Source organism: Salmo salar, chromosome ssa03 (genome assembly GCF_905237065.1).
Source record: "Salmo salar chromosome ssa03, Ssal_v3.1, whole genome shotgun sequence".
Taxonomy (NCBI): domain Eukaryota; kingdom Metazoa; phylum Chordata; class Actinopteri; order Salmoniformes; family Salmonidae; genus Salmo; species Salmo salar.
In genome coordinates, this window is record NC_059444.1 from 88,946,294 (window position 1) to 88,966,904 (window position 20,611).

At 42.7% G+C, this 20,611-nt stretch overlaps 2 protein-coding genes across 3 annotated transcripts in view; one reads left to right on the forward strand and one right to left on the reverse strand.

The window, feature by feature from the left end:
* LOC106601986 (glycogen [starch] synthase, muscle) overlaps positions 1-1,448 on the reverse strand; it is a 34,717-nt gene extending 33,269 nt beyond the window's left edge. For both annotated transcript variants that reach the window (XM_045715716.1, XM_014194429.2), the window contains exon 1: positions 1,235-1,448. The gene's annotated coding sequence lies outside the window, so the exon portion shown is untranslated. The remainder of the gene's footprint in view (positions 1-1,234) is intronic.
* Positions 1,449-4,088: 2,640 nt separating this feature from the next.
* Positions 4,089-20,611, forward strand: part of LOC106606382 (DNA polymerase delta catalytic subunit) — a 41,073-nt gene continuing 24,550 nt past the window's right edge. Inside the window, exons 1-12 of the mRNA XM_045715715.1 lie at positions 4,089-4,225; positions 7,512-7,703; positions 8,035-8,148; positions 8,395-8,535; positions 8,857-8,982; positions 11,089-11,257; positions 12,084-12,198; positions 12,279-12,408; positions 14,300-14,466; positions 15,844-15,948; positions 19,674-19,814; positions 20,197-20,307. Of these exons, the coding sequence (XP_045571671.1) occupies positions 7,517-7,703; positions 8,035-8,148; positions 8,395-8,535; positions 8,857-8,982; positions 11,089-11,257; positions 12,084-12,198; positions 12,279-12,408; positions 14,300-14,466; positions 15,844-15,948; positions 19,674-19,814; positions 20,197-20,307 (1,506 nt within the window). The 5' untranslated portion in view covers positions 4,089-4,225; positions 7,512-7,516. The remainder of the gene's footprint in view (positions 4,226-7,511; positions 7,704-8,034; positions 8,149-8,394; positions 8,536-8,856; positions 8,983-11,088; positions 11,258-12,083; positions 12,199-12,278; positions 12,409-14,299; positions 14,467-15,843; positions 15,949-19,673; positions 19,815-20,196; positions 20,308-20,611) is intronic.

Genomic DNA, 20,611 nt, shown 5'->3' on the forward strand with positions numbered 1-20,611 from the left:
GAGCCTAGGACCAGGAAGTTACTACACTATTTTAGTGACATGTTCTGACCAGACAATCTTGTCATGTCAGAAAAATACTGAATGTGACACACCCCCCTGAACTTTTGTGAAATAGCTTGGACAACAAACGATGCTGGTGACATGCAGCACCATGATGAAATATTGCAGGGTGATTTACGACACTAGTTGCAGCAGCCCAACGTTGGTTGACTGTTGGCATGCTGTGGCTCAGGCAAAACCAACTCCCATGGTTTCAGACTGTTGTTGGCAATGTAGAGACATTTCATACAGAGCAGGTCTGTAGTGGAACTGTAGTGTAACACACTTGTTATGATGGAGCGAATGTACTCTCTCTTTACACACACACACACACACACACACACACACACACACACACACACACACTTTGATGAATGATAGAGATGTAAAAGACAGGCGGAGTCCCACTCAGCCCAGGGCAGGGCAATATAAATCGTTTATGATAGCCTACGTCACACTGACCATGTCTGAGGCTACTTTCTCTTCCTGAATATGAATGGAGTACATTATACATCCTAAAGAAGCCTGTAAGGATGCCTGGCAACAGGTTGGCTGGCTACTAGTACTGTCTGAGGCTACTTTCTCTTCCTGAATATGAATGGAGTACATTACACATCCTAAAGAAGCCTGTAAGGCTGCCTGGGAACAGGTTGGCTGGCTACTAGTACTGTCTGAGGCTACTTTCTCTTCCTGAATATGAATGGAGTACATTATACATCCTAAAGAAGCCTGTAAGGCTGCCTGGGAACAGGTTGGCTGGCTACTAGTACTGTCTGAGGCTACTTTCTCTTCCTGAATATGAATGGAGTACATTATACATCCTAAAGAAGCCTGTAAGGCTGCCTGGGAACAGGTTGGCTGGCTACTAGTACTGTCTGAGGCCTCCTCTTCGCTCGTGCCGCTCAGTCACACCTCCCACACAGACACACACACTCCAGCAGCGAACAACACACTATCATTCATAATTATGAAACACCGCTTTGTTACTAATAATGACTACAATGTAACGTGTTTACTGTCATCCGTTACATTGCGATGACACACTGTATCAGGAAGACTGCTTGCCCAGCCAAAACACATCGCGATGCAGAGGACGCTCTCCTTACCTCGGCAATAATACACGTACTCATAGGCTATACGTTCCAGAAAACATGGAATTATTATCAACCCCACTGAGGTGGTGAAGGTTACTTACCCTAAACCGGTGTCGTACCAAGTTCGGTAAAGCAAGCTATGGCAACATTGGCATCTGTTTCAATCAATCAATCAAAAAAAAAAAAAATGAGATAGCAGAGGGGGCGGAAGCCTCATGCGAATGCTGGAGATCCACATTGGTTTAATGCACAGTATGTCATGTTGATGGACAAAATGAAATAACGCCTGTGTGTGGATTACTGCACGTAAGGGGGCGGGGTTGTATCGGCAAAAGTACCGCCTCCTTTCACATTATTCATGAGATGGCGTTCTTGACCCCTTGATTTCTATGGGGTACAGGCCCCGCCCATGGCAAAATGGGTCGTTTTCACAAACCAACATGTACAATTGGTTGACTGAGTTCACTAAGACGGACTGTGGTTGGTGGACTTTGTTGTCAATCGAAGGAGAGGGAATCGTGAGCAACGTGAGCAACTGGTCTGTCTTTTTTTATTTTTCAAAGAGGAGAGAAAAGGGCAAGCAAGTTATTTATAATGCTCGTTGAGTGTCAGATTGGAATATAGCGGAAAGTACAACCAACAACGTGACTACAGAATGACATTTGACCATGCAGCAAGCCCCGCTCTCAGTTCTTATATGCTGTGAAACCTTACCGAACTTATAGTTTTTCCTCTTGCATGTCTCTCTGTCCCCGCCAGACCCACGTTTGGAAAGTCTGTTTAATTATAAGTTCCACTGATGCAATCTCTATTGCACTCCACACTGCCCTTTCCCACCTGGACAAAAGGAACACCTATGTGAGGATGTTATTCATTGACTACAGCTCAGCGTTCAACACCATAGTGCCCTCAAAGCTCATCAATAAGCTAAGGACCCTGGCACTAAACACCTCCCTCTGCAACTGGATCCTGGACTTCCTGACGGGCCGCCCCCAGGTGGTAAGGGTAGGTAACAACACATCCGCCACACTGATCCTCAACACAGGGGCCCCTCAGGGCTGCGTGCTCAGTCCCCTACTGTACTCCCTGTTAACTCATGACTGGACAGCCAGGTACGACTCCAACACCATCATTAAGTTTGTCGATGACACAACAGTGACGAGACAGCCTATAGGGAGGAGGTCAGAGACCTGGCAGTGTGGTGCCAGGACAACAACCTCTCCCTCAACGTGATCAAGACAAAGGAGATGATTGTGGACTACAGGAAAAAGAGGACCGAGCACACCCCCATTCTCATCGACAGGCTGCAGTGGAGCAGGTTGAGAGGTTCAAGTTCCTTGGTGTCCACATCACCAACAAACTAACATGGTCCAAGCACACCAAGACAGTCGTGAAGAGGGCACGACAAAACCTATTCCCCCCCAGGAGACTGAAAAGATTTGGCATGGGTCCTCAGATCCTCAAAAGGTTTTACAGCTGCACTATCGAGAGCATCCTGACTGGTTGCATCACTGCCTGATATGGCAACTGCTCGGCCTCCGACCGCAAGGCACTACAGAGGGTAGTGAAAACGGCCCAGTACATCACTGGGGCCAAGCTTCCTGCCATCCAGGACCTCTATATTAGGCGGTGTCAGAGGAAGGCCCTAAAAATTGTCAAGACTCCAGCCACCCTAGTAATAGACTGTTTACTCTGCTACCGCACAGCAAGTGGTATTGGAGCGCCAGGTCTAGGTCCAAGAGGCATCTAATCAAATGGCTACCCAGACTATTTGCAATGCCCCCCTCCCCCATCCTCCTCTTTCACACCGCTGCTACTCTCTGTTGTCTATGCATATTCACTTTAATAACGCTACCTACATGCACATATTACCTCAACTAACCGGCCCCCGCACGTTGACTCTGTACCGGTACCCCCCCTGTATATAGTCTCGCTATTGTTATTTTACTGCTGCTTTAATTACTTGTTACTTTTATTTCTTATTCTTATCTGTATTTTTTTAAACTGCATTATTGGTTAGGGGCTCGTAAGTAAGCATTTCACTGTAAGGTTTACTGTTGTATTCGGCGCATGTGACTAATAACATTTGATTTGATTTGATGTTTTTCTCTCTCAAATCTCCCCTGCATAAAGACCAAGCCTACAGACAATCAACAGAATAAGATGAAATTAAATTTTATTAAACTTTTGACTTCTGGCATATTATTCCATTTTTTTTGCAAGCTAATCCCCAGCAACGCAATTGTGTAAATGCTAGCATTGCTAAAAGCAGCGACCAAGAAGACATTTCAGGATATCAATCAAGTTAGAGTAGGCAAGGTTGGTTTAGAAAAGCAAGTAATAACTAAATGTATTAAATAAGACTCAAATTCCTTGAACTCTTTTACCCAGATTTGATCAGAGATGCAGAGAATAATATTTAGTTTCTTTAAAAAAATAACCATCAGTCAGGAGGAGACAGACAGCTTAAGAGGTATGCTTAGATATGCAGAACATTTGAGATATTCTTTTACACAGAATTAAGTATAATGATTATGGCTCTAGATTGCAGGAAAAAGCTGTTTGAGGTGCCCTCCGCACCACCCCCAGCCATCTTCACATACACCTGCACACACACACACACACATACAGGCCTGATATATAACCCTTTAGTAACCTATAACGATAAATACATTACAGTGAACCACACTGCTTGTTTACAATATAATATAATAATTGGAATAAAGATCGATTTCATCTATTGGGTTAGGTTATTAGCTCATAGAGATACAATAGAAGTGTTTTATACGTCTTTAAAATACATATTAAACAGTCTATTTTCAGTGATTAGACTTCAAATTGAGTGTCACCACAATGTAAACATATTGTTATGATAGAAATCTAACACAGCTCACACAGAGTTTTCAGTCTCTGAGCCACACCAAATATGGCCGCTGCCTCCATCCTTTTTTTCAGCCACGTGTTTCCGCTCTTTTGACCAATCACCACGTGCGCTGTGGAAATCCTCCGGGGGTGGAAGTTCACGAATTAAACGCACAAGTGGCGGGAGTTGTTGTCAAGTCGGATCTGATCGAAGTCACCACATTGAAAAGGTAGCTACAACATTTTATTACCAAGTAGCGAGAGCTAGCTAACCATGTCACATGTGTGAGATTGCCAAATACATTCGGATGATGATTCATTTGTATACCCATTTGTTTCTTTGTAACTAGTTATTTACAATATAAACAGGGCTAGCTAGTTAGCGATAGCTAACTTTCAGGCGTGTTGTTGTTCAACGACGTTGAGAAGTTCACATTGTAGCAAATAAACACCTCAACGGCGACTTGTAACTATTAATATTGATAGCTACTTACTAATGGTGTCTGCTCGTCTTCCAAATGTGACCAGAAGTTACCAGTGTCTCAACTTCATCCGCGGATAGCTAGCTATGAAGTTGGAAAGTGATATTTGGATTCGGTTATTGTAGCTAGTTAACATTACCTGTTAAAGGCACAGTCCTTCATTCGTGTTTCAGCCAAACGGCAGCCCTGCCACTTGGTTTCCTATAGTTAGTGGTGTAAAATACTTTAAGTAGTAGTTAAGTCGTTTGTTTTGGTTATTTACTATTTTGACAACTTACTTTTACTCCACTACATTCCTTAAAAATGATTGTGCATTTTACTCCATACATTTTCCCTGACACCCAAAAGTACTCGTTACATTTTGAATGTTTAGCAGGACAGGGAAATGTTCCAAGTCACTCACTTATCAAGTAAACATCCCTGGTGATCCCTACTGCCTCTGATCTGGAGGACTCACTAAACACACATGCTTCGTTTGTAAATGATGTCTGAGTGTTGAACTGTGCCCCTGGCTATCCGTAAATTAAAAAAACAAGAACACTGTGTCGTCTGGTTTGCTTAATATTAGACATTTTAAATGATTTTTACTTTTGATACCTAAGTACATTTTATCAATTACATTTGCTTTTGATACTTAAGTATATTGAAACCAAATACTCTGACTTTTACTCTAGTATTTTACTGGGTGACTCACTTTTATTTGAGTCATTTTCTTTTAAGGTATCTTTACTTTTATTCAAGTATGAAAATGTTGTACTTTCTCCACCACTGTAGTTAGTTCACATGGATAGCCAGGGCTGGATACATGTAGGTAACTTTGTAAAAATGAGGGAGCTACTGTAGTAGCTAGGTAACACTCAACGTCATAGATGGAGCTATGACCCTAACAAGTCCCAGTCTACATGAGATCAGAGTGATAGCTAGTTTGACACATATTTTGAAGCTATAGCTACATTGTTTACAAAGACATTGTAACAACCTTATATTTTGGATTATGGTGGGGTAAGACCGTTCTACTAAACTCATGAGGCATTTCAAGAATCATTGGGCATTGAAATTAAGTGGCCTAAATATAGAATTTCTAGCAATCTAACACAACAACCTTCACTGTCGACCTGAGTGATGCCCAGGCAGCCACTGCGCTAGAAAGCTCACCATAACTACATCAGCTACAGTTGAAGTCGGAAGTTTACATACACTTAGGTTGGAGTCATTAAAACTCGTTTTCAACCACTCCACAAATTTCTTGTTAGCAAACTATAGTTTAGGGATGTCAGTTAGGACATCTACTTTGTGCATGACACAAGTATTTTTTCCAACAATTGATACATACAGTGAATTGTTAGTGAAATAATCTGTATCACAATTCCAGTGGGTCAGGACTTTATATACACAAAGATGACTGTGCCTTTAAACAGCTTGGAAAATTCCAGAAAAATGTTGTCCTGGCTTTTGAAGCTTCTGATAGGCTAATTGACATCATTTAAGTCAATTGGAGGTATACCTGTGGATGTATTTCAAGGCCTACCTTCAAACTCAGTGCCCCTTTGCTTGACATCATGGGAAAATCAAAAGTAGTCAGCCAAGACCACAGAAAAAAAATTGTAGACCTCCACAAGTCTGGTTCATCTTTGGGAGCAATTTCCAAATGCCTGAAGGTACCACGTTCACCTGTACAAACAATAGTACGCAAGTATAAACACCATGGGACCACGCAGCCGTCATACCGCTCAGGAAGGAGACTCGTTCTGTCTCCTAGAGATTAACGTACTTTGGTGCGAAAAGTACAAATCAATCCCAGAACAACAGCAAAGGACCTTGTGAAGATGCTGGAGGAAACAGGTACAAAAGTATCGTACTTTTTGGAGAAGTGTCCTCTGGTCTGATGAAACAAAAATAGAACTGTTTGGCCATAATGACCATCGTTATGTTTGGAGGAATAAGTGGGAGGCTTGCAAGCCGAGGAACACCATCCCAACCGTGAAGCACAGGGATGGCAGCATCATGCTGTGGGGTGCTTTGCTGCAGGAGGGACTGGTGCACTAAACAAAATAGATGGTGTCATGAGGCAGGAAAATGATGTGAATATATTGAAGCAACATCTCAAGACATCAGTCAGGAAGTTAAAGCTTGGTCGCAAATGGGTCTTCCAAATGGACAATGACCCCAAGCATACTTCCAAAGTTGTGGCAAAATGGCTTAAGGACTACAAAGTCAAGGTATTGGAGTGGCCATCACAAAGCCCTGACCTCAGTCGTATAGAAAATATGTGGGCAGAACTGAGAAAGTGTGTGCGAGCAAGGAGGCCTACAAACCTGACTCAGTGACACCAGCTCTGTCAGGAGGAATGGGCCAAAATTCACCCAACTTATTGTGGGAAGCTTGTGGAAGGCTACCCAAAACGTTTGACCCAAGTTAAACAATTTAAAGGCAATGGTACCAAATACTAATTGAGTGTATGTAAACTTCTGACCCACTGGGAATGTGATGAAAGAAATAAAAGCTGAAAGGTGTCATTCTCTCTATTATTATTATTCTGACAGGGAATTTTTACGAGGATTAAATATCATGAATTGTGAAAAACTGAGTTTAAATGTATTTGGCTAAGGTGTATGTAAACTTCCGACTTCAACTGTATAATCAAAGTGGCCAGATGACAGTGAATTATATCAATCAGAATGAAATAGGCCTGGCTATATAATATACATGCGATTTAACTAATGCTTTTCTCCAAAGTGACTTACGGTTTTGGGTCCATCATTTTTTTTATTGATGGCCGTAGCGGTAATCAAACCCACGACCTGATGGTGCCAGCGCCATGCTCTACCAGCTGAACCAGTTGTAGCCTATTTGGTTGAATAGAATACACTAGAATTACTTCATTTTTCCAGAAGGAAGATAAGTTGTAGCAAATCAGATAAGATAAATATATAGATATAGTACTAAATATATAAACAATATTCACACGTGACAGATACAAATGCTTGCAAGGTGTGTAAAGTACTAATCGTTGGTCCATTGATGTCTCCTGTAGGACACATGGATGCTAAAAGGCGGAATAGCGGTCCGCCGAGGGGCGGGGCGTCCCAGGCCAAGCGTGGTAAAACTGCTGGGGATTGGGAAGACAGCCCGTCGATCTTCGAGGAGGAACTCGCCCTGTTCGAAGAAGCCGATATGGAGGCGGAGGAGAGGGAAGGACAGGCAGGGCATGACGTCATCCCTGTTGGTGAGAGGATGAGAGGAGAGCGCATGTTGATGTGCATTGTGCAGGCTTTAGTCTTACCAGGGATTCCTATTGTCTGGAATGACTGAAATGTTTAGGATTTCTGCCATTTGACTAGCCTGAAATCCAGAACCTGTTTATAACCATCATTCCACTCCATGTAGGCCTACTACATGTTTAGCATGACAGGGAGTGGAATGATAACTCAACACACTGGTACCCAGGCTACCATTTGACACTGGTGGTGGAGAGTTTCATTCATTTTTAATTAACCTGCCTCTTTAACATCACACTGTCTTCTGCATGTGACCCCTGACCCTTGACCCGGTTGCAGGTGAGCTGTTCTCTGCTGACCTCAACCCCCGATGGCGTCGGCCGCAGGCCGCCCCTCTTAACCCGGACTCTGACACCCTGGTCTTCCAACAGATCGACCTCGACTACTATTTAGGTAAGCTATGTCACAGTCAACTTCAGTTGCAGTAAAGCTCAGGGATGAGGCTGGAGAAATGTAACCACTCTCAAGATCATAGATGGATATATAAAGGCAATGCCTGACAGTCCATGGGACCAACATGTTAGTTTTAGTTGAAGCGTATTTAGGCTGCTATAGACTTTTAAAGGCCATTTTTACGTCACGTTTTAAGGCAGGAGTACGAGTCATGACACCAACCTAAATTGATGGTCTGTTCAACAGGGGCTGCTGTGGCTGGCATGCCTGGTCAGTCTCAGGGGAATGTACCAATAATCCGCATGTTCGGGGTGACTGACAGCGGGAACAGTGTGTGCTGCCACGTGCACGGCTTTGCCCCCTATTTCTACATCCCTGCCCCCAATGGTGAGTTTTCTCTGGAAATGAATAATATAATATAATGATACGCAACATTACTCTATATATCAGACCTATTAGTGTGAGCTAAGCATTGCATGAACGTGTGAGATACGTGTTTTCTAGGCGTCACAGTAGTAATGTCGTGGTCACTTTAAGAAGCAGAAGGTTACATTATTATTTAGCACTCAATCTGATGGCCAACCACAAACAACATGAAAATAATGGCTTTAAAATTGTCCACCGAGTTGGTGGAATGGAGTAACAATATCAAATTCATCCACCCCTTTTCTCTCTCACTTTCCCCCTCCCTTCCTCTCTCTGTCTCAGGGTTCACCAGTGATCACCTGAGTGAGTTCAAAAGGGAGCTTAACTCTGCTGTGCTGAAGGACATGCGCTCCAACAAGGACAACATGTCGGTCACTGTGCTGGCGGTGGACATCACACGCAAAGAAAGTAGGTATAGTGCCCATGTCTGGTCTAGTGGTGGGACGGCTGACTCCTGGATACACTTAGGGTGCGTTCCAATAGGCTAGTGGTGGGACTGCTGACTCCTGGATACACTTAGGGTGCGTTCCAATAGGCTAGGCTAGCCTGTTAGGGCTAGGGGGCAGTATTGACACGGCCGGATAAAAAACGTACCCGATTTAATCTGGTTACTACTCCTGCCCAGTAACTAGAATATGCATATAATTATTGGCTTTGGATAGAAAACACCCTAAAGTTTCTAAAACTGTTTGAATGGTGTCTGTGAGTATAACAGAACTCAAATGGCAGGCCAAAACCTGAGAAGATTCCATGCAGGAAGTGGCCTGTCTGACAAGTTGTGTTTCATCTTGGCTCTTTTTATTGAAGACTGAGGATCTTTTCTCTAACGTGACACTTACTACGGCTCCCATAGGCTCTCAGAGCCCGGGAAAAAGCTGAACGATATCGAGGCAGCCTCTGGCTGAAACACATTATCGCTTTTGGCAAGTGGCCGATCAGAGTACTATGGGCTTAGGCGCGTGCCCGAGTTGACCCCATGCTTTATTTTCTTTCGTCTGTTTACCTAAACGCAGATTCCCGGTTGGAATATTATCGCTTTTTTATGAGAAAAATGGCATAAAAATTGATTTTAAACAGCAGTTGACATGCTTCGAAGTACGGTAATGGAATATTTCGATTTTTTTTGTCACGAATTGCGCCATGCTCGTCACCCTTATTTACCCTTTCGGATAGTGTCTTGAACGCACGAACAAAACGCCGCTGTTTGGATATAACTATGGATTATTTTGAACCAAACCAACATTTGTTATTGAAGTAGAAGTCCTGGGAGTGCATTCTGACGAAGACAGCAAAGGTAATAACATTTTTCTTATAGTAAATCTGACTTTGGTGAGTGCTAAACTTGCTGGGTGTCTAAATAGCTAGCCCTGTGATGCCGGGCTATCTACTGAGAATATTGCAAAATGTGCTTTCACCGAAAAGCTATTTTAAAATCGGACATAAGCGAGTGCATAGAGGAGTTCTGTATCTATAATTCTTAAAATAATTGTTATGCTTTTTGTGAACGTTTATCGTGAGTAATTTAGTAAATTCACCGGCAGTGTTTGGTGGGAATGCTAGTCACATGCTAGTCACATGCTAATGTAAAAAGCTGGTTTTTGATATAAATATGAACTTGATTGAACAAAACATGCATGTATTGTATAACATAATGTCCTAGGGTTGTCATCTGATGAAGATCATCAAAGGTTAGTGCTACATTTAGCTGTGGTTTGGGTTTATGTGACATTATATGCTTGCTTGAAAAATGGGTGTCTGATTATTTCTGGCTGGGTACTCTGCTGACATAATCTAATGTTTTGCTTTCGTTGTAAAGCCTTTTTGAAATCGGACAGTGTGGTTAGATTAACGAGAGTCTTGTCTTTAAAATGGTGTAAAATAGTCATATGTTTGAAAAATTGAAGTTTTTGCATTTTTGGGGTTTTTGAATAACGCGCCACGGGATTACACTGGCTGTTACGTAGGTGGGACGATTTCATCCCACATACCCTAGAGAGGCTAGTGGTGGGACTGCTGACTCCTGGATACACTTAGGGTGCGTTCCAATAGGCTAGGCTAGTGGTGGGACTGCTGACTCCTGGATACACTTAGGGTGCGTTCCAATAGGCTAGGCTAGTGGTGGGACTGCTGACTCCTGGATACACTTAGGGTGCGTTCCAATAGGCTAGTGGTGGGACTGCTGACTCCTGGATACACTTAGGGTGCATTCCAGTAGTCATTTGAGGCAAAGGAAAGTTCAGAATGTTAACATGGACATTTTCTGGACAGGTAGCAAAGAAAAGAGCGTTTGAATTGGTTGAATGAAGAAGTGAAGACGCTCTCAGTCCTTACCGACCTCCTTTTACCAAGGATGCAGAGGAGTATCCTGTGTGTTAACAGTTGAACTGTTGTTTTTGGTTGTGTGTGTGTGTGTGTGTGTGTGTGTGTGTGTGTGTGTGTGTGGTAGCTTGTAGTGCTGTGGTGTTGACTAGGCTGACAGGGTAGTTGATAACTTCCTCCCCATCTCTCCTCCAGGTATGTATGGTTACCATGGGAAACGGATTGTGGACTTCCTGCGCATCACCATGGCAATGCCTCGTCTGATTGCCCCGGCGAAGAGGCTCCTGGAACAGGGATTTAAGTTCGGACCTTTCCCCATTCAGAGCTTCTCTTCCTACGAGGCTAACATCGACTTTGAAATCAGGTGTGTGTGTGTGTGTTTGAGAGAGAGAAAAGTAAAAAAAGAAGCAGTCCTGGTTTTCTCTTGACATTTTAATCCAGTTCATTCCCTAAACTGCCGGGCCTCGCTTACCCCCCCTTACTGCCTCAACGAGCTGCCATTTAGACTGCAACACTCTGACAGTCTAATAAATACAGTTCATATATGCCATCGAAAAAATGATCACTTGGTTGTGTTTATGATGGTCTTGAGTAACATTAGAATACAGAATGTATTTAATTTCAAAGAACACTATCATTGTCATTAGTTTATGTTACTGTAGGTCGTCTGTAGCTGCGTGTTCACGTGTGAAGGGAATGAAACAGGGTTTATTCTTGTATAAAGTTTTATTTTGAAATAGTGTTCATCTTAATTTTTGAGTGTTAATTCACAATGGTAAATGTGTTGGACACCTCCAAATCTGCTTTTTCTGATACTGTATAGAAATCAAAACGTTTTACCTGCATTTGACTCGAGGAGGATTTGAAAAAGTCACTTTTTGGCGCTCAGTGAAAGAAAATGGCGTGTCCTCCTGAAACTACTTCTAACACGAATGAAATAGACTTATTTAGTCTAGGAAGTAGTGGAGCAGGACTTTACAAAGAGATTAACAAGTTTTATTGATATGCAGCCAAAAATGACTTCCTCAGGGCTTCCAGTGTTAACCTATATAATCCAATTATTTTGACCTTTTCGGGAGAAGTATATTTTCAACCAAATTCACACAGTAAGCAGTTGTTTTTCATGAGAATGAACAAATGAATCTGTACAGATGTTGATAAATGCGGTCCGCTGTGTCCCGTGGCGCTAGGTTTATGGTGGACAGTGATGTGGTGGGTTGCTGCTGGATTGAGCTGCCCAAAGGGAAGTACCGGGTGAGGGAGGAGAGGAAGGTGGGGGAGACGGACGCTCACTACCCAGGCAAGGTAAGAGAATAGAGACCGCTGGGCCTTTACACACCCAGGTGATGTTCCAGATTTACAATACCCCCCCTCCTCTCTCCTAGGTGTCTCTGTGTCAGTATGAGGTTGATGTGGGATGGACCCAGCTGATCAGTCACCCAGCGGAGGGAGAGTACCAGAGGATCGCTCCTCTCAGGGTCCTCAGCTTTGACATTGAGTGTGCTGGAAGAAAAGGTTTGTGCTCTGTACGGCATTGTACTGTACTTTATCGTATTGTAATGTACTTTATCGTATTGTGTTGTACTGTACAGTGTTGTATTGTACGGTACTGTCTAATAATTGTGTACGGTAGTAATTACCAACCAGCGTCAGGGTTCTAAACCAGCACTATACCACCACATACTCAGTTATTCAGTGTCAGGGTTCTAAACCAGCACTATACCACCACATACTCAGTTATTCAGTGTCAGGGTTCTAAACCAGCACTATACCACCACATACTCAGTTATTCAGTGTCAGGGTTCTAAACCAGCACTATACCACCACATACTCAGTTATTCAGTGTCAGGGTTCTAAACCAGCACTATACCACCACATACTCAGTTATTCAGTGTCAGAGGAGGTCAATTTGGGCACGTCGAGGTTTATATCACTAGTCTTGATTACATAATGAGTATGCTAGTTATTTGGAATATAAAGTGATTCTGCGCAGTCTGACTGCAGTTATTGTGCAGATTGTGCTGTACTCTGGTGTCTCATTGTCATGTGATGTTGTCTAATTATGCCATTGTGGTTTTCATGTATAATGCCAAGAGACACTGTCATCTTCATTTTATGTTAGGAGGGAGTTTTATAATCTCTGACTGTGTCTGTGGACTGGAGAGACTGTATTTACTGGCTTGTCCTCTGGCTCCTGTCAGCAGAGACATGTATTTAGAGAGTTGGGACATTGGGGTTTCTGCATTATGATGCATTTACATGACTCTACAACATTCTATACAGCCATGTTAGCTCTTCATTTACATGACACTACAACATTCTATGACAGCCATGTTAACTCTTCATTTACATGACACTACAACATTCTATGACAGCCATGTTAACTCTTCATTTACATGACACTACAACATTCTATACAGCCATGTTAGCTCTTCATTTACATGACACTACAACATTCTATGACAGTCATGTTAGCTCTTCATTTACATGACACTACAACATTCTATGACAGCCATGTTAGCTCTTCATTTACACAACACTACAACATTCTATACAGCCATGTTAGATCTTCATTTACATGACACTACAACATTCTATACAGCCATGTTAACTCTTCATTTACATGACTCTACAACATTCTATACAGTCATGTTAGCTCTTCATTTACATGACACTACAACATTCTATACAGTCATGTTAGCTCTTCATTTACATGACACTACAACATTCTATGACAGTCATGTTAGCTCTTCATTTACATGACACTACAACATTCTATGACAGTCATGTTAGCTCTTCATTTACATGACACTACAACATTCTATACAGCCATGTTAGATCTTCATTTACATGACACTACAACATTCTATACAGCCATGTTAACTCTTCATTTACATGACTCTACAACATTCTATACAGTCATGTTAGCTCTTCATTTACATGACACTACAACATTCTATACAGTCATGTTAGCTCTTCATTTACATGACACTACAACATTCTATGACAGTCATGTTAGCTCTTCATTTACATGACACTACAACATTCTATGACAGTCATGTTAGCTCTTCATTTACACAACACTACAACATTCTATGACAGTCATGTTAGCTCTTCATTTACATGACACTACAACATTCTATACAGCCATGTTAGATCTTCATTTACATGACACTACAACATTCTATACAGCCATGTTAGCTCTTCATTTACATGACACTACAACATTCTATACAGTCATGTTAGCTCTTCATTTACATGACACTACAACATTCTATACAGCCACGTTAGCTCCCTGTTAACATTACATAAGGAATATTTAGACTATTCTATGTAACTGAGCGTCTAGAATCAGAACAGTATTCACTATTCTAAAGGTTGGCCAAACTCTCTTGTCTTCTTCTAGGGATATTTCCAGAGGCAGAGAAAGACCCAGTGATCCAGATAGCCTCCATGGTGCAGCGACAGGGAGAGAAGGAACCCTTCATCCGCACCGTCTTCACCCTCCAGTCCTGCTCCAGCATCGTGGGCTCCCAGGTCCTGTGCTTTACTAAAGAGAGCCAGTTACTACAGGTAAGCGTCCCACCCCTGGTACACACTATCAACAGCAGGTGAAATATCAAGGGCGCCAAATTTGAAAACAATTAAATGTCATAATTCAAATTTCTCAAACATACAACTATCTTACACCCTTTGAAAGATAAACATCTCCTTAATCTAACCACGTTGTCCGATTTCAAAAAGGCTTTACGGCGAAAGCATAAAGTTAGATTATGTTAGGACAGTACCTTGAAAATAGCTGTGTGTAATGTTTTGTCAATGCAAAGACGGGCGTCACCAAAAGCAGAAAACCAGCTAAAATTATGCACTAACCTTTGACAATCTTCATCAGATGACACTCCTAAGACATTATGTTAGACAATACATGCATTTTTTGTTCTATCAAGTTCATATTTATATCCAAAAACAGCATTTTACAATGGCGTTGATGTTGAGAAAATATTTTCCCTCCAATACCGCCAGTCAATCAAATCAGCACAACAAATTAAATAATTACTATTCGAAACCATTGGTAAAATATTATATTGTCATTCAAAGAATTATAGATTAACATCTCGTGAACGCAACCGCATTGCCAGATTTAAAAATAACTTTACTGGGAAATCACACTTTGCAATAAACGAGGTGCTGTGCTCAGAAAAATAGGCTTGGCGATAGACTAGGCGCCATGTTGGAGAGATCTAAAATCAAAAATAGTATGTAAATATTCCCTTACCTTTGATTATCTTCATCAGAAGGCACTTCCAGGGATCCCAGGTCCATAACAAATGTAGTTTTGTTCGAAAAAGCTCATAATTTATGTCCAAAAAGCTCCGTGTTGTTAGCGCGTCCTGTAGGCTACTCAAAAACATGAACGTCGCCCGCCGGACTTGTCTTCACCAAAGAGGGGGGAAAAAATATTTACGTTCGTTCAAACATGTCAAACGTATAGCATAAATCATTAGGGCCTTTTTCAATCAGAACTTCAATAATATTCAAGGCGGACGATTGCATTCTCTTTTAAAACGTATTGGAACGAGAGTACCCAAACATGCACTCGTGCGCCAGAGTAGTATAGGCCATCCGCTTATGACCAACTTTCCAAGCCTCTCGTTCGGTCAGTTTTCACAGTAGAAGACTTAAACCACTTTGTAAAGACTGTTGACATCTAGTGGATGGCGTAGGAAGTGCTCAATGATTAATAAGTCCCTGTGTGTTTCAATGGCATAGGCTTAAAAGTAATTCAACACATCAGATATCCACTTCCTGTTAGGATTTGTCTCAGGGTTTTGACTGCCATATGAGTTCTGTTATACTTACAGACACCATTCAAACAGTTTTAGAAATTTCAGAGTGTTTTCTATCCAAATTGGTTTCCCCCCTGATTGGCTCTTTGTATTCCCCCTGCAGAGCTGGGCTGAGTTTGTGAGGACAGTGGATGCAGACATCATCACTGGCTACAACATCCAGAATTTTGACCTTCCCTACCTGCTGAACAGAGCAGCTACCCTGAAGGTCAGTACAGACAGACTGGCCATGGTTCTATGGAAACTTCTAGAATCAGAACGTCCAGATTCTAAGTCTAACCTGCTATATCAATGTCTGTTGATGCAGTATTTGTTGTATATTGCCTTGTTGTATGTGGACCTGTCAGTCTAACAGCTGGAGCTGTACCTGCCTGTCAGTCTAACAGCTGGAGCTGTACCTGGCTGTCAGTCTAACAGCTGGAGCTGTACCTGCCTGTCAGTCTAACAGCTGGAGCTGTACCTGGCTGTCAGTCTCACAGCTGGAGCTGTACCTGGCTGTCAGTCTAACAGCTGGAGCTGTACCTGGCTGTCAGTCTAACAACTGGAGCTGTACCTGCCTGTCAGTCTAACAGCTGGAGCTGTACCTGGCTGTCAGTCTAACAGCTGGAGCTGTACCTGGCTGTCAGTCTAACAACTGGAGCTGTACCTGGCTGTCAGTCTAACAACTGGAGCTGTACCTGGCTGTCAGTCTAACAGCTGGAGCTGTACCTGCCTGTCAGTCTAACAGCTGGAGCTGTACCTGCCTGTCAGTCTAACAGCTGGAGCTGTACCTGCCTGTCAGTCTAACAGCTGGAGCTGTACCTGGCTGTCAGTCTAACAGCTGGAGCTGTACCTGCCTGTCAGCCTAACAGCTGGAGCTGTACCTGCCTGTCAGTCTAACAGCTGGAGCTGTACCTGGCTGTTGTAAGATACTAGAGATGTGGCTGTTATTTGTATTTATTAGGGACAAGGCAGCAGATACTCTTCCTGTGGTCGGAACCCATTAAACGACTTACATTTACAAATAAAACAAAAGATAAAACAGTACATCATATAACATTATTACACCACAACTTATCTACAATACAGAATGTACAATACCGCCATTCAACAATATTACAATGTATGCGCATGTCTTCACAGTCCCCGCTGTATTTTTACCTGTTTTTACCTGTTTTAAATCTGATTCTACTGCTGCATCAGTTACCTGATGTGGAATAGAGTTGCATGTAGTCATGGCTCTATGTAGTACTATGCATTTCCCATAGTCTGTTCTTTACTTGGGGACTGTGAAGAGACCTCTTGTGGCATGTCTTGTGAGGTATGCATGGGTGTCCGAGCTTTGTACGAGTATTTTAAAAAGACACCTCTGTACAGTAGTGGCCAAATGTTTTGAGAATGACACAAATATTAATTTTCACAGTCTGCTGCCTCAGTTTATATGATGGCAATTTGCATATACTCCAGAATGTTATGAAGAGTGATCAGATGACCTGCAATTAATTGCAAAGTCCCTCTTTGCCATGCAAATGAACTGAATCCCCAAACACATTTCCACTGCATTTCAGCCCTGCCACAAAAGGACCAGCTAACATCATGTCAGTGATTCTCTCGTTAACACAGGAGTGAGTGTTGACGAGGACAAGGCTGGAGAACACTATCTCATGCTGATTGAGTTCGAATAACAGACTGGAAGCTTCAAAAGGAGGGTGGTGCTTGGAATCCTTGTTCTTCCTCTGTCAACCATGGTTACCTGCAAGGAAACACGTGCCGTCATCATTGCTTTGCACAAAAAAGGCTTCACAGGCAAGGATATTGCTGCCAGTAAGATTGCACCTAAATCAACTATTTATCAGATCATCAAGAACTTCAAGGACAGCGGTTCAATTGTTGTGAAGAAGGCTTCAGGGTGCCCAAGAAAGTCCAGCAAGTGCCAGGACCGTCTCCTAAAGTTGATTCAGCTGTGGGATCAGGGCACCACCAGTACAGAGCTTGCTCAGGAATGGCAGCAGGCAGGTGTGAGTGCATCTGCACACACAGTGAGGCGAAGACTTTTGGAGGATGGCCTGGTGTCGAGAAGGGCAGCAAAGAAGCCACTTCTCTCCAGGAAAAACATCAGGGACAGACTCATATTCTGCAAAAGATACAGGAATTGGACTGCTGAGGATTGGGGTAAAGTCATTTTCTCTGATGAATCCCCTTTCCGATTGTTTGGGAAAAAAGCTTGTCCGGAGAAGACAAGGTGAGCGATACCATCAGACCTGTGTCATGCCAACAGTAAAGCATCCTGAGACCATTCATGTGTGGGGTTGCTTCTCAGCCAAGGGAGTGGGCTCACTCAGAATTTTGCCTAAGAACACAGCCATGAATAAAGAATGGTACCAACACAACTTCTCCCAACCATCCAGGAACAGTTTGGTGACGAACAATGCCGTTTCCAGCATGATGGAGCACCTTGCCATAAGGCAAAAGTGATAACTAAGTGGCTTAGGGAACAAAAATTCATTATTTTGGGTCCATGGCCACGAAACTCCCCAGCCCTTAATCCCATTGAGAACTTGTGGTCAATCCTCAAGAGGCAGGTGGACAAACAAAAACCCACAAATTCAGACAAACTCCAAGCATTGATTATGCAAGAATGGGCTGCCATCAGTCAGGATGTGGCCCAGAAGTTAATTGACAGCATGCCAGGGTGGATTGCAGAGGTCTTGAAACAGAAGGGTCAACACTGCAAATATTGACTCTTTGCATCAACTTCATGTAATTGTCAATAAAAGCCTTTGACAGTTATGAAATGCTTGTAATTATACTTCAGTGTTCCATAGTAACATCTGACAAAAATATCTAAAGACACTGAAGCAGCAAACTTTGAAAATTAATATTTGTGTCATTCTCAAAACTTTTGGCCACGACTGTATATTCAGCATGTCAACTACAAAAACAAGTAGTGATGAAGTAAATCTCTCTTCCTCTTTGTGAGCCATGAGAGATTGACATGCATGTCATTAATGTTAGCTCTCTGTACATCCAAGGGCATTGCAATTGCAATTTTCCTAAGTCCTTTTTTGTGGCACATCACCACACGACTGGAACAGTAGTCCAGGTGCGACAAAACTAGGGCCTGTAGGAGCTTCCTTGTTGATAGTGTTGTTAAGAAGGCAGAGCAGCGCTTCATTATAGACAGACTTCTCCCCATCTTAGCTACTGTTGTATCAATATGTTTTGACCATGACAGTTTACAATCCAGGGTTACTCCAAGCAGTTTAGTCTCAACTTTCTCATTACCACATTCATTACGAGATGTGGTTTAGGGTTTAGTGAATGGTTAGTCCCAAATACAATGCTTGTAGTTTTTAAATATTTAGGACTAAGTTATTCCTTGCCACCCATTCTGAAACTAGCTGCAGCTCTTTGTTAAGTGTTGCAGTCATTTCAGTTGCTGTAGTATGTGACGGGTATAGTGTTGAGTCATTTACTCAGAGCCAGCGGCATGTCGTTAGTAAAGATTTTCAAAAAGTACGCTGCCTAAACCGCTGCCCTGGAAGATACTAGAGATCCCCAAAACAGCGATGATTTTGGTCCGACCCAAAAAACAACTCGCACACAAACCTTTGACGCTAAGAAATGCATTTGTGAATTAGGCCCCCAAAATAATAATTGGATCTTCTTCAAATGAAATTCACGAAAATGTTGTTTTTATAAACAATGACCTTTTAAAAAGGCTGCTGGAGTAGCGTGGCTGTCTCTCCTACCTGCCCACGTCCATCCTCTATTAAAGTAATGGAAAGAGACATCTGGAGTGATGTCTGTGTCTCTGTGCCTCTGTGCCTCTGTATCTCTGTATCTCTTGCTCGTTGGGGTTTTAAGCTGGATCTGTAAAGCACTCTGTGACTACTGTTGATGTATAAAGGGCTTTATAAAATGCATTTGATTGATTGATATGTCTGATTCCAGGTCAATCTGTTCCCCTACCTGGGCAGAGTACAGGGCATCAAGTCAGTCCTGAGAGACTCCAGCTTCCAGAGCAAACAGATGGGCCGCAGAGAGAACAAGATCCTTAACATGGAGGGACGAGTTCAGTTTGACCTGCTCCAGGTAACTGGCCAGCCGCTGACCTTTGACCTTATGTATAGGAAAAGATAACATACACTCATCCAGTGTTGGAACCCAGAACCATATGTTGCGTGCTGGCTAGCTACTAGATTAGCTAGGTTCTGGGAGTAGAGGTTTTCAACTGTAGACCAACGTAGCAGACAAGATGGAGTCAATCTTGTGAGTGTTCTGTCTGACTGACCCTGGACCATAGTTACACTCATCATGGATTCATGCTTTTGCATGGACATTGCCATTGAGGGCTTCCACTATTTTAAAGCAGTCAACTGGGTGGGGATTCCTATGGACAGACACCATGATGGAACACATACAAAGATGAGTCCTCTAACTCTATGCCCTGGATCTGTCCATGTGGGTCCTTCAGGTGCTGCTGAGGGACTACAAACTGCGCTCGTATACGCTCAATGCCGTCAGCTTCCACTTCCTGCAAGAACAGAAGGAGGATGTTCAGCATTCTATCATCACAGATCTGCAGGTACAGCTCACTGCTCTTTCTGCTCTCTTCTCTCTTTCTCTTCTCTCTTTCTCTGCTCTCTCTGCTCTCTCTCTCTGCTATCTTTCTCTGTTCTCTCTCTCTCTGCTCTCTCTCTCTCTCTCTGCTCTCTCTGCTATCTTTCTCTGTTCTCTCTGCTCTCTCTCTGCTCTGCTCTCTCTCTGCTCTCTCTCTGCTCTCTCTCTCTGCTCTCTCTCTCTCTGCTCTCTCTCTGCTCTCTCTCTCTGCTCTCTCTCTCTGCTCTCTCTCTCTGCTCTCTCTCTCTGCTCTCTCTGCTCTCTCTCTG